Source organism: Vanacampus margaritifer, chromosome 18 (assembly GCF_051991255.1).
Source record: "Vanacampus margaritifer isolate UIUO_Vmar chromosome 18, RoL_Vmar_1.0, whole genome shotgun sequence".
In the NCBI taxonomy this organism is placed as follows: domain Eukaryota; kingdom Metazoa; phylum Chordata; class Actinopteri; order Syngnathiformes; family Syngnathidae; genus Vanacampus; species Vanacampus margaritifer.
The window spans coordinates 9,998,334-10,011,865 of NC_135449.1; the positions used below are offsets into that span (position 1 = coordinate 9,998,334).

Below are 13,532 nucleotides of genomic sequence, written 5' to 3' on the forward strand. Positions count from 1 at the left end.
ATTCAAAATCAATTTTCGATCTTTGATTCAAAATGATTAGATTGCTTCAATTTATAGATGTTCAAGGAATCGTAATGATTTACTCCAGTCTGACACGCCAATGCTAATTAATACGCTACTCGCGGCACTTTTAACACTCAAAAGAACGGAATAACTTGATCGGGACTTTTTCCTTCTACTCTCTAATGTGGCTACAACTTAACAGTGTATTAGACCGCGTGGAACCACACTGCCCTTAAGTGGCCAAATAAGGTACAACATGAACAGCGCTCCCAATAAAGGCACAAACAAACAAAGGGAAGACAATATAAAATAATTGCAATAAAATCGATTTTGGGACATTTCAAATCGATTCTGAATCGTACTAAATGAGAATTGCGATTCTTATGAGAATCGATTTTTTGGGCACACCCCCAGCATGCAGACACCAAAATTGCAGGCAAAGTTATGTAGGACTTGTTGGGCCACTTCACACAAACAAATAACCCTTGCAAAAAATGATTAACAGAAAGCTCTTATGTTGGAGTGATTGAAAGGCAAAGGTGAGTAGTTTGCATAATCCAGATATTATATAACAGGAGGGCTCTAAAATCTAATCACTCTCAATATTGATAATATTCATTAACAAGAGCAAATTGTGCAAAGCAAACACTCAGTTGCTGATGGCAATGATGGATGACGTCATGTTGGGCATATTAAAAAAGAGAAATTGCACTCCCCGCAACCACGTCACAAAATTTCAAAAAGTTACCATGTCGCTGACATTCTTCAGTCAAAGTAAGGATTAATAATCTGATCAAGAGGAATTACAATTTAATTTCCACACTTTTATTTAACTCCCTCGATTTTGGGTGGCAGACTTTTTTCCCCCCAGCTTTAGTTACCATGACGACCACGGAGAGCGCTAGGGCATGCGACTAAGTGAGTCGCTACTCAGTGCTGCCAATTTAACAAATTTTTTCACTATATTTAGCAACTTTTCCAACTCTTTAAAAGCTTTTTTTTTCAAGCGAGGCTGTTATTGAAGACTAATAGAGACTCCCTCCAGAGCAAATGTGCGCGGCACATCATCCAGACTGCAAATGAGTGGCACGACTTGTGTCAAGCCACAACTACCATACAGCGTTTAATATAATTACAATGTACATTTTCCCTGATATTTTGCCTTTAAAGCAACACTAAGGAACTTTCCGTTTTCGTTGATAACGGTGGCGCCATATGGACAAAAGTTCTAATGTTTTGGCTGAAGGAAGACCACATTTCCCATGAGGATCAGCACAAAGCGAGGTCTCTGAGCCAGCGAGTGAAAGCTGGGCCAACGTTGATCCTTGAAGGTTCTTTTATCCGAGTAGCCAGGCCTCCCTTTTTCTTTTTTTGTTTCCTCAGACAAAAGTTTTCAGTTAGACAGCACATTGTAGTTTTTGTGTGGCAGGGTTCCTACCACCCTCCTCAAAGTTGCTTAATGCCAGTAAAAATGATACAGAGCCCCTTAGGCCGTGACAAAGGTACTATTCAACTAGTTGTCAGCCGACGTTTCATCAGAAGAGTTATGAAAATATGTTATGAAGGTTGAAAAGTACCTTAATGTTAAATTCAAATCAGTACCAGATATTTCCTGACCCTTCGTTAGCCTAACACTTGATAATAATAATAAAATACATACTGTAAAATAGGGGTGGGAATCTTTGAATGTCTCACGATTCGATTCGGATTTTTGGGTCTGCGGTTCGATTCAGAATCGATTTTTGATTGATAATGATTTTTGCTTCAATCTACAGATGTGCAAGGAATTGTAATGATCTACTCCAGTCTGACTCGCTAATGCTAATTAGCGCGCTACTCGCTGCACTTTTATCTCTCAAAAGAACGGCTCCACGCTGAAATGTTTCTTTTTTTATTGCAATAACTTGATTGTGACTTTTTCCAACTTAATAGTGTATTAGACCGTGTGGAACCACACTGCCCCTCAGTGGCCAAACCGGGTACAACATGAACAGCGGTCCAAATAAAAAGGCACACACAGACAGTATAAAATAATTTTAATAAAATCGATTCTGAATCGTACTAAATGAGAATCGCGATTCTTATGAGAATCGATTTTTTGGGGCACACCCCTACTGTAAAATAACTACCTGGGACTGAATGTCCAGACTCTGGAAAAAACATATACAAGTACATGCTCCCGAATAAGACTGTGATAATCCCATCTTCAACAGACATTTGATTGAGTACAAACAAGTTACAAAAGTCTGTTTAGCTTCTGGGAAACAGACAAGAACAAGTCCAACAATGAACAACTCAAAACAACTCAACTGCGTCAATTAAATGTCAGATTTAACATACAATCCTGTCTAGTTTGCTTGTCACCATTTCTTCATTTAAAAAGGTGAATCAGAAAAAAAGGGCTGTGAAAGTGAAACCTATGCTAGTAACAAATGACACGTTTCAGTTCCCTTTTCTAATAAGTTGTGACTAATGTCTTCGTTTAAAAGATGAGATTGGATGAAGACTGAGATTGCAACACAAATTAAGAGACCATCGAAATATATAATGATACACACTATGGAGATCAAATTCGATTATCTGTACTGTACTGTGATTAGTAAAACACAAGTATAGCACAAATAATAATTTAAAAACAAGCTAGCAAAATAGCAACTTAACTTGGCTTTAAAAGGCACACGCGGATATATTGTTACCACAACTAAAACACAAGTTACGTAGCGACTTTACACAACCGGCGACCTCAACTTATAATGGCTGGGGAGCTAAATCGTTAGCCTACAAGTTTCGTAACCGATGCTATGCGCGAGTACCTTCACTGAGTCCGGTGAATGTCCGATGTTTTGCCCTGAGAAAGATATCCTCCGTCCCAGCCATTGGATTCACAGGTTAGAGTTGTCCAACTTCCAAGCCTGTGATGTTTGCCGAGCCAGCCTCCTGTCACGGTGGCTGAATGTCCGGCTGCTGCAGAAGCTAACCCGGGTACACTATCGGTGATTGATTACAATGCCTGTTTTGTCTGCCAGTGTCTTTGCTGTGTGGGCGTTCACTTGCAGCTCGTACTTGATTTGATTGCACTTGCTTGTGCAATAGTGCCAACCAGTTTCTGTTTCTGTTTCTATTCTATAATTCCAGTGAACAATAAAAAGTTCATTGTTTGTGGTTGGAGTTATATGGAATCTCCCACATTTCAAAAACAGACCCAGGGGTGTCCATATCACAGAATAAAAGAGCAATAAAAAAAAAAGAATGAGGGGGCGGTGGAGGGAAAATCATTTGCACAATCATCGTATCGTAGTTACTTCACTAGTCACATCATTTTCTCCATCAACTTTCTGCATCATTTGCATAGCTGTCATTGTTCCGTATCTACCACACCAAAGTATCCTAAATGTTTTTGTTGTTGTAATTGATTGTTATTGTAATAATAGAGTGGTTCAAACTAGAAAAGATAAATTCCCTGTATGTTTTTACATAGACCAATAAAGTTGATTGTGATTTCTAATAATTTTGCCCGCTTGGATAACTAAACGAAGCAACCAAATTAGTACCTAATTATGATTACCTTCATTTGTAAGAGGAGAATTTATGTACTTAGTTCTCATTAGTTTGTGGTAATGGCAATCTTGTATTTGGTTCATCTGCAATTTCCTGAATAACGAACATGACGAACTAAATTGTGACCACTCAAAGTTCTCATGCAAGCACTTTGAACAGTGTTTAGGGAGTTTCAGCACCATGGATAGGTCTCGTTCTAAACCAGTAGATCCCCCTTTATAGTAAATAAATCCATCCATTTTCTATACCGCTCATTCTGTTCGGGTCACCTGGGGGCCGCAGCTGACTCTGTTTATAGCAACTGTCAGTCATGAGGCTATAAAGGAGACAGTCATTCTTCCATCCATTGTCTATATAGTGCCTGTCTCTAAATTGTCCATACTGTACATGTGAATGTGTTCCAGCTCACCTCTGACCATAATGAGCACAAGTGCAATAGAAAATGGTCGGATTGTGTGCTAAATTTACTCTATTAAATGTTTATAGGTCCTTTAAGTTACCAAATGTGGATCCGTTCCTGTGAAAGATTAAAATAGATACAGTGGCAAGTCACTGATAGTGTCATGGTTGACAGCGTGAGTGCAGTTCCCACTCACGGAGAGTGTGAATGGTTGTCTGTCTCGGTGGCTGTGTCTCAATTCAGGGGCTGCGCCCTTCACAGGCTGCATTTGCAAAGTGCTTCTTAGATCATTGTGCCACGCCAAAGCTGTCCCGGTTCGACAAAGCGCAAAGGCTCGCTCAAATGTGGCCGGCAAGGTGTTTGGATGATAATTTGGGAACCAATTGCTGTTTGATTTTTTTCTGTTTGTTTTTTTAAACCAGTGGTAAGTCTTAAAAAGTGGTGAAAATGATCATGCTTGAGTGATTAGTTTCCTTTTCCTTGTCTGTAAAGATTCAGGTAGAGTCCATAGAATGTCAACAGCTCAACTTGTGAACGTCACAACCAAACTCAGAAAACAGGTTAGCCGTGATTGGTCGACTAGTTACTACTTGAGCAACTGTGATGTCATTTTCAGTTGACAGCAAGTAGCAAAATGGCCGCCACCTGAGGTGGATAAAAATAGGTGAGTTTTTTACACCAGTGAGGTTGCACATAATATACGCTCTAAAAACAGTTGGGTCAAAAATAACCCAAATGAGTTAAAAATGGACAGGTCCTCTACTCGGGTCGATTTGACCCAATTTTGAGTCAAGTTGACCCATTAAGTGGTCCATTTTTGATCCATAATTAGGTTATTTTTGACCTAACTGTTTTTAGAGTGTATCCAACTGTTTTTAGAGCATACACTCTAAAAACAGAATATTTGTTGGGTCAAAAATAACCCAAATGAGTTAAAAATGGACAGGTCCTCTACTCGGGTCGATTTGACCCAATTTTGAGTCAAGTTGACCCATAAAGTGGTCCATTTTTGATCCATAATTAGGTTATTTTTGACCTAACTGTTTTTAGAGTGTATCCAACTGTTTTTAGAGCATACACTCTAAAAACAGAATATTTGTTGGGTCAAAAATAACCCAAATTAGTTAAAAATGGACAGGTCCTCTACTCGGGTCGATTTGACCCAATTTTGAGTCAAGTTGACCCATAAAGTGGTCCATTTTTGATCCATAATTAGGTTATTTTTGACCTAACTGTTTTTAGAGTGTATCCAACTGTTTTTAGAGCGTACACTCTAAAAACAGAATATTTGTTGGGTCAAAAATAACCCAAATTAGTTAAAAATGGACAGGTCCTCTACTCGGGTCGATTTGACCCAATTTTGAGTCAAGTTGACCCATAAAGTGGTCCATTTTTGATCCATAATTAGGTTATTTTTGACCTAACTGTTTTTAGAGTGTATCCAACTGTTTTTAGAGCGTACACTCTAAAAACAGAATATTTGTTGGGTCAAAAATAACCCAAATTAATTAAAAATGGACAGGTCCTCTACTCGGGTCGATTTGACCCAATTTTGAGTCAAGTTGACCCATAAAGTGGTCCATTTTTGATTCATAATTAGGTTATTTTTGACCTAACTGTTTTTAGAGTGTATCCAACTGTTTTTAGAGCATACACTCTAAAAACAGAATATTTGTTGGGTCAAAAATAACCCAAATTAGTTAAAAATGGACAGATCCTCTACTCGGGTCGATTTGACCCAATTTTGAGTCAAGTTGACCCATAAAGTGGTCCATTTTTGATGCATAATTAGGTTATTTTTGACCTAACTGTTTTTAGAGTGTATCCAGCTGTTTTTAGAGTGTACACTCTAAAAACTGAATATTTGTTGGGTCAAAAATAACCCAAATGAGTTAAAAATGGACAGGTCCTCTACTCGGGTCGATTTGACCCAATTTTAAGTCAAGTTGACCCATAAAGTGGTCAATTTTTTGATCCATAATTAGGCTATTTTTGACCTAACTGTTTTTAGAGCGTATCCAACTGTTTTTAGTGTACACTCTAAAAACAGAATATTTGTTGGGTCAAAAATAACAGTTGGGTCAAAAATAACCCAAATGAGTTAAAAATGGACAGGTCCTCTACTCGGGTCGATTTGACCCAATTTTGAGTCAAGTTGACCCATAAAGTGGTCAATTTTTTGATCCATAATTAGGTTATTTTTGACCTAACTGTTTTTAGAGTGTATCCAACTGTTTTTAGAGTGTACACTCTAAAAACAGAATATTTGTTGGGTCAAAAATAACAGTTGGGTAAAAAATAACCCAAATGAGTTAAAAATGGACAGGCCCTCTTCTCTAGTCGATTTGACCCAAATTTGAGTCAAGTTGACCCATAAAGTGGTCCATTTTTTATCCATAATTAGGTTATTTTTGACCTAACTGTTTTTAGAGTGCATCCAACTGTTTTTAATGTCAAACTAGTGGTCTTTTTTTTTCCATTTAAAATTATGCAAGTAATTATTTGATTACAAAAAGAGGATGATGAGCATGTGCAGTTAATCAAAAAATGTTGAAGATGTCCTCATAACATTAAATGTCGAAAGAATGAACACATAACAGGTGCTCTTCAAATTTGGTGGGCAAAAAATGTTGATAAAAAGCCTTTTTAGTAAGCAATTAATCGTGATTAACCAAATGCGATAGATTTAATCATTTGACAACACAGGAATAGAGACAAATACTTTTAGATTTGTCCTAAAACAATATTGAGGTCTATAGTGACTGTTTTTCCCAATTATTTTTGTATTTTTTTCACAAAGAATAAAATAATTATCAGCAATTAAAAAAAAAAACAACAAAAACAGTATAATATGCAAATATACTGCATAATATAATATAAATATTATATATTTTTTTGCAGATATTAAATGAGATTTTACAATAATTAGCTTGCAACGTTTTTGCCAGTTATTTACTGTAAACTCTACAGTCAATTCTTTACAATGTAAATATTGTTTTATAATAATTATTCATACTGTATATATTAGTCTCATGATAAATATGTTTCAGGCTACATTCATCAGGCTGCTTGTGTTACCAGTAATAACTACAACTGCCCAAGATGATCAAGTCAGGATCATTTTATTATTGTGAGCAAGGCAGTAAATGGCTTTTTTTTTTTTTTAATTATCACGATTTCATAATGTTGGACCTGTGCTCGTCCTCGTCGTAGCCTCCCTCTCTCTCTCTCTCACTCTCACCCCCACCCCCCCTTCCGCCTGTTTTCCTCCTCCTCTCTTTAGCGCACCAGGCTCTCCCAGCACATTTCTCACTGCGCTCTCCTCCTCGGTGCTGCAAGTCTGGCGCGTAAGAGCGCGCCGATGGATGCGTAAAGCGCAACACGCTCCAGGAGGAAAGGGAAGGAGAAAAAAAAAAACCTTTCTGATGAGACACACGGAGAAACTAGTGCTTTTGAATCCCGCGTGCTTTTTAGATGATGTTAGTTAAGATGTTCATCAGCTCGGACGACGGCGCGTTGCTGTTTGGATGCATGTTTCTGGACTTCTCAGCGTGGCATGACCGCCTCCCTTCCCCGAGTGTCGGCGTTTCAGCGTGAAGTTGAACGGAGGAGGAAGCTACCATGAGAGGCGACTACTCCTTTCTCCTCGGCTTCTTGCTGCTCAAAGTTACCGCTCTGGTGTGCGAGGCTGACGGGGAGCCGGGCTTGCTGGGGGGCTTCGTGATGATCGCCACCTCCAACGGCTCCAGGGAGGATCAGGAGAGCGTGTCCGAGGAGACCCCGCACACCGAGGACAAATGCCGGGGCTACTACGACGTGATGGGCCAGTGGGACCCTCCGTTTACTTGCAAAACGGGCAATTATTTATACTGCTGCGGCACCTGTGGCTTCCGCTTCTGCTGCTCCTACAAACACTCTCGGCTGGATCAGAGCACCTGTAAAAACTATGACACCCCGCTGTGGATGAAGACCGGCCAGACCCCGTATAAGAAAACCAACAAGATGCAAGACAGCACCAAAGACAAGACCAACTTAATTGTTTACATCATATGTGGAGTTGTGGCTATTATGGCTCTCGTGGGGATTTTCACCAAATTGGGGCTTGAAAAGGCTCACCGTCCTCAGAGAGAAAACATGTACAGGTAATTGTTGAATGCTAAATGCTTCGTATATATATATATACAGTATGTGTGTGTGTGTGTGTGTGTGTGTGTGTGTGTGTGTGTGTGTGTGTGTGTGAGAGAGTTGGATACTGTTCTCCCTCTCTCAGCTTCTGTGCTGTGGCATAACATGACGTGAGCCACGCTCCTCTCAACAGGCGGGGGCGGTTTCTTTCACCCGAGTAGAAAGAAGAGGCATCGCGCTCCATTTCTGCAAATGCTCTCATAGGGGGCTTAACTGTAGCATGTGCAATGATCAAGGAAAACAGCGTAAACTAATGTGAACGAGTAGTCGCCGTGTCAATCTCGCGTCGGGCTGCGCGGCCAATCACATAGAAAGACGCCGCGTAGTGTGAGCCTATAGTGCAGTTCAGCTGAATAATCAAATTACACACATAAACGCACGTGTTACTTCATTGTGGAAAAGATGGGGGGTTCGAGCACATATAATACACTAAACAAGTATGACTGTATGTTGCAGTATCCACATAATCCTAACAACAAATAGCGTGACCAGAAACCCAAAGTCAGGTGTCCAAAGTCATTTTCTTGATCTCCTTCTCCCAATGTTTTACAGGGCGGTGGCCAATGTGCTGCAAAGCGGGTGTCCAGGTGAGCAGTACCGGGGGGAGGAGGCCCTAGGCATGCATTCCAAGCACTATGTTTCCAGGGCGGCCAACCTGCGTAAGTTGGTTGAATGTGGACAGAGCATACTGACCAGATTATGCATCCATTTGGACAAAACCTGTGCTTCTTGAATAAGGGAAGTGTGGGTGTGTGGGATGGGGTGGAAGGTGTGTGCGTGATTGTGTGAGGCTGCGAGTTTCAAGGGTGGTGGATAGACCAGAGAGCATCTGAATGCCATCCATTTATGTGGAATCCCGTGGGTTACTATACAACCGAGCCTCGTTGTGTTTTAAGATCCGAGATCAAACAAAATGAAGGAGTAAATATGCGCGGACCTGATGATGCACTGTTAGTATGTAGTTATAAGTCATTCAGACACGTTTGGCTGACGACTTCCGCACTTCTGATTAGTTATACAATTAATGCTCATCATGCTGTGTAAGTTACATATCCTTGGCGTCACTCACCAGTGTACTGTGTACAGTGGACTAGCCATCAGGAATTTCAATGAGCGGTCAATTTTCGGGCCACGCCCCCTCCAACTGGCAGATTAGTATTACTGAATATTAATCAATCACCATGTTACTGGCCGCCATGTGCACTCCCTTCCCCACGCCGAATAGTAATGAATTAATTGACGAATAATTTAATGCGCCAAATCTTATGCAGTCTGTCCATGACATTGATAATATCATAAAGTGTGTATTTTTAATATTATTTACAATAGCTAGGAACAGCTGAGCACCAAAACCAGGTATCGGTATCACAAATTCAAGGTCTCAGTAGTCGCAAAGATGACTGATACTGGTATCCGATACTGGTATCTTGTGGCCGTTTTACGATCAGGAACTAAAGGCCTACATGTCTGCCCATTAACTCATTCATTGCCATTGACGGCTAAACATCAAAAATTCATTTGAACAATTTTTATTCGTTTAACATTTTTTCCACTTTTGTTAACAAGAGTATGAAAACCTGGAAAAAAAATACATATATATATATATATATATATATATATATATATATATATATATATATATATATATATATATATATATATATATATATATAAATATATAAAATAAAATTTGTGATTAATCATGAGTTAACTAGTGAAGTTATGTGATTATGATTAAAAATTTCGCCTGACGCCCCTAATTTTTAATAATCTTTTTTTTGGTAAAAATAAAATAAAATAATTTTTGTATTTTTTTTTTTTATAAAGAAAAGATTATTAAAAATTAGGAGCATAAGGCAATTACAATTTTTAATCGTAATTAATCGCATGACTTCACTAGTTAATTCACGATTAATCACAAATTTCTGTTGTAATACAAATTTTTTAAAGTCTAGGTTTTCATACCCTTTTTAACAATAAAAGAGAAAAAATGTTAAACTAATAGAAATAGTTTAAATGGATTTTTGACGTCTATAGTCGTCAATGACAGTGAATGAGTTAAGATGTAAGACCACATATTTTGATTGGGACTTTGTGACCACTAGATTATTATTTTTATCTATTTTCTGTCTTTCTTTCAAATTACCTGTCATTGTTTTTATTCTTTTTCTTTTTTAATTTTATGTATCAAATGTACTAGTAGTATCGGTACTTGGTATCGGTGACTACTCAAGAATTGAGTACTCGTACTGACATCGGTGTGAAAAAAAAGTGTTATGGAACATCCCTAAAAATATTAAATAGATTAGGCGGGGTGTTGTGGCTCAGTGGTAGAGTGGTCGTCTCAACCCAGAGGTTGTAGGTTCGATCCTCAACCTCTGTGACCATATTGAAGTGTCCTTGACCAAGATACTGAATTCCCAGTTGCTCCCGATGATGCGTCATCAGTAGAAAATGAGGAAACAAGTGTTAAAGCGCTTTGAGTACCTGAGGTAGCCCATTTGGATATTTACATCAAATTCCTTTCAGCGTGAGAAATAGCTGCATTACATTACTTTGTGAGAGCAATACATCACACGGCGACAAAACATAAGTTGCTGTTATTTCAAATTGTCATGAAAGGACAAAAAAATAACACTTGAAGTCTTTTTGCTCTTTGTGAGTGGGCATCTTTTTCTGTCCTCACAGTGGGAGAGATGAGATAGTGGGGTGGCCTATCACCCGAGTGGACGCTGCTGTGAAATGGCGATTACTATTTGCGGTGCGGAATCTACTAATCCTCGAGCTTGTGGGTAATCACGTGGACTGTTATTAACCTCTGAGATCGGGGGGAAAAAGAAACCTCTGTATGAGACAGCCGGCCGTTAATGGTTCAGGGCTTCTTCCGCTGGCATGGGTGACTATTCATTACGGGGGGCAGAGAGGGGACGTTGGCTAGGAGAGGAATTAGGTATGGATTTGCTGGATATAGGCATGTTGTTCTTGTTTCAAATGATTATCAGATGATGCATAGACCGAAAAGGGCATTTTAGTGTCAGCGTGAAAGCAGAGAGAAGGGAAGAGGATAATGGATGGATGGTAATTGCAATGTAAAGATAAGTGCTAAGGTTAAATGGACCACACGCTTGTGCTGCACAAAGGGGATTTGTTCCCATGTAGCACAGGTTTGTGCTGGAAAATCTATTCTTAGCGCACATATTGATTAAAGCTTATGGCATGATTACCTTATTACTGGCATCAATGGACCCGTGGCAAGTCTTTGCTGCCCTTTCGGGGAAAATCATTCCTTTAAGTCTTTTGTGCATGTCAGTCAACGAATGCAATTTTTCTGTGAATAGATCTCTGATGAGGGCTGCTGCTTTGTCATGTATGTACTCCCATCGACAGTGTCTGTGATTACGTTGAACTACTATTGCATGTTCACAATAAGAGGGCAACACACAATCGGATTGATTGGTCGAGTATGTAACACACAATGAATTTGTCTTAAATAACAATGACCGACAGAGACGGAACGGGAAGACTGGCGGTTTGCTAGTTAGCGCCCCGCTGTTCTTAGATGACAAAAGGAGATATGAGGAAGGAGGGAGGGGAAAAAGGGTTACTTGACTCATTGAGCCATTTTTCAGCAGCATAAAGTTAATATTTGGTCCAGAATGAATTTGGTAACTTCATTATTTTTCATGTACAATTAATATCTTTAAATATACATTTTTCTACTTGCTGTTGACTGAATATGACATCACCTGTATTGAGGAAGTAGTTAGCGACCAATCATGGCTCAGTTTGCTGACCTAACCCAGAAAACAGGTGAGGCATGATTTGTGGTTACCTACTTCCTCAGCACAGGTGATGTCATCTTCAGTCGACAGCAAGTGGAAAAATTAGCTTTTAAAGTTATTAACTCTTTCACTGCCAGACGTTTTCAGAAACGGGTTGTTCCCAGTGCCAGCCGATTTAAGCATTTTGACTGATCTTTCAAGGTCCACAGAAAATGTTGTGTTTGGACTATGGAAACACACATACTACCAAATGAAAGATTGGACTCTCATCTTTCATCAGAAAAAAAAAAGTTTGTTTCTACCTTATTCCGTTCTTCAGTAATCAACAATAGAAAATGGTTAGTTACACCGAAATGCTCTGTTTTGAAACAAAAAGCGGAGAAAAAGAGCTTTTTGTGAAACGATGTTATTTCATGCACTCTAGTGAATTGTACACTTCTTTTTGTCCATGAATGATGCCACAAACACCTAAACAGTACTTTACTTCTCTTATCTTATCTTAAAATACGTTTATTTCCATTCAACAGTGTAACAATTTGACAAAACAATTTCGCAAACTATTTACAAATGTGTGCAACTGTGGTACTACTTACAATTATGTGGACGTTTCAAATACAGTTTTTCTTTTTGTAACGCTCTCCTGCGTGCAAGGAGACGCCAGGACTCGCACAACAGATGAGTTTCACTTTCGCTTTGTCCGTTTCGCGTGCAGACGTTACACTTTCTTGACGGCCTTTTTTTCCGGGGAATAGCAAGTAGCAGACTGTACACACTCCTCTGATGAATATGCATTGGACTCGGGGCACTCTTCGTCGTCCGATTGAACGTCTGCCTGAGCGTTGTGCTCCGCGTTTTCCGGTGTCAGCATCGCTCGCCCGTGAACCTTTATAACGTCGTCATAGCCGCCGTGTCAGCGCTTCCAACTTCGGCGTCAACCTCGGAGTCACCATCATCATCATCGATGATGATCATCGTCGTCATCAATGTGCTCTTTATCGTTGGTCGATGTCTTTGAAAAAAACGGCTCGACCGTGAGCTGCTTGCAAGCGGCCGCCAATATGGCTTCTTCAGCCAATGTCCCCTTAACACTCTAGCCCCGTCTCACGTCTTCTACTGACGCCCACCCAATCTTGTCAAAAGAGTCATCGCTGCCCTCTAGGGGCCCAAAATAGTCATTAGGCACAACAGACTTGCTGGAAACTTTCACCACAGATGCGGAAGGGTTCCCTCTACCCGTTTCAAAAAAATATATATAAAAAAAATTGGATGACGTCTTTTAACGTCATTGGCGGCCCTCCGCAGGTGTTTACTTGACGTCTTTTAACGTCAGTGGCAGTGAAAGAGTTAATTGTACAACAAAAATAATGAAGTTATCAAATTCATTCTGGACAAAATTTTAACTTTTTATTACTGAAAATGTCTCAATGAGTCTAGTATCCCTTTAAAGGGGAGCACATTATGGACCTGGAAAAAAATATTGTATTATAATACAATATTCATTAATAAGACAATTGCCTGAGAAATTTGTAATGTTAGAGACTCTCATGCATTTACAGGGGCACTGGCAGTCTACTAAAAATGGACAAGTTTCTTGTTTTTTATAT

General features: G+C 39.4%; 2 protein-coding genes across 8 annotated transcripts in view; one reads left to right on the top strand and one right to left on the bottom strand.

The window, feature by feature from the left end:
* cpped1 (calcineurin-like phosphoesterase domain containing 1) overlaps positions 1-13,532 on the bottom strand; it is a 145,281-nt gene that overhangs the window by 39,962 nt on the left and 91,787 nt on the right. For 4 of the 6 annotated variants that reach the window (XR_013289130.1, XR_013289129.1, XM_077550104.1 and 1 more), the window contains exon 1: positions 2,817-3,020. The exons of 1 other annotated variant lie outside the window; for it this stretch is intronic. Coding sequence is in view for 3 of the 5 variants with exons in the window: in XM_077550104.1 (XP_077406230.1) it covers positions 2,817-2,880 (64 nt within the window). In the remaining 2 variants the exon portion in view is untranslated. Of the gene's footprint in view, positions 1-2,816; positions 3,022-13,532 lie in introns of those variants that run through there. One more of the 6 variants, XM_077550105.1, reaches the window with a different exon arrangement.
* The window catches only part of shisa9a (shisa family member 9a), a 55,240-nt gene continuing 48,996 nt past the window's right edge, over positions 7,289-13,532 (top strand). Inside the window, exons 1-2 of one of the 2 annotated variants that reach the window (XM_077550100.1) lie at positions 7,289-8,103; positions 8,699-8,805. In XM_077550100.1, the coding sequence (XP_077406226.1) occupies positions 7,583-8,103; positions 8,699-8,805 (628 nt within the window). In that variant the 5' untranslated portion in view covers positions 7,289-7,582. The remainder of the gene's footprint in view (positions 8,104-8,698; positions 8,806-13,532) is intronic. The other variant, XM_077550101.1, reaches the window with a different exon arrangement.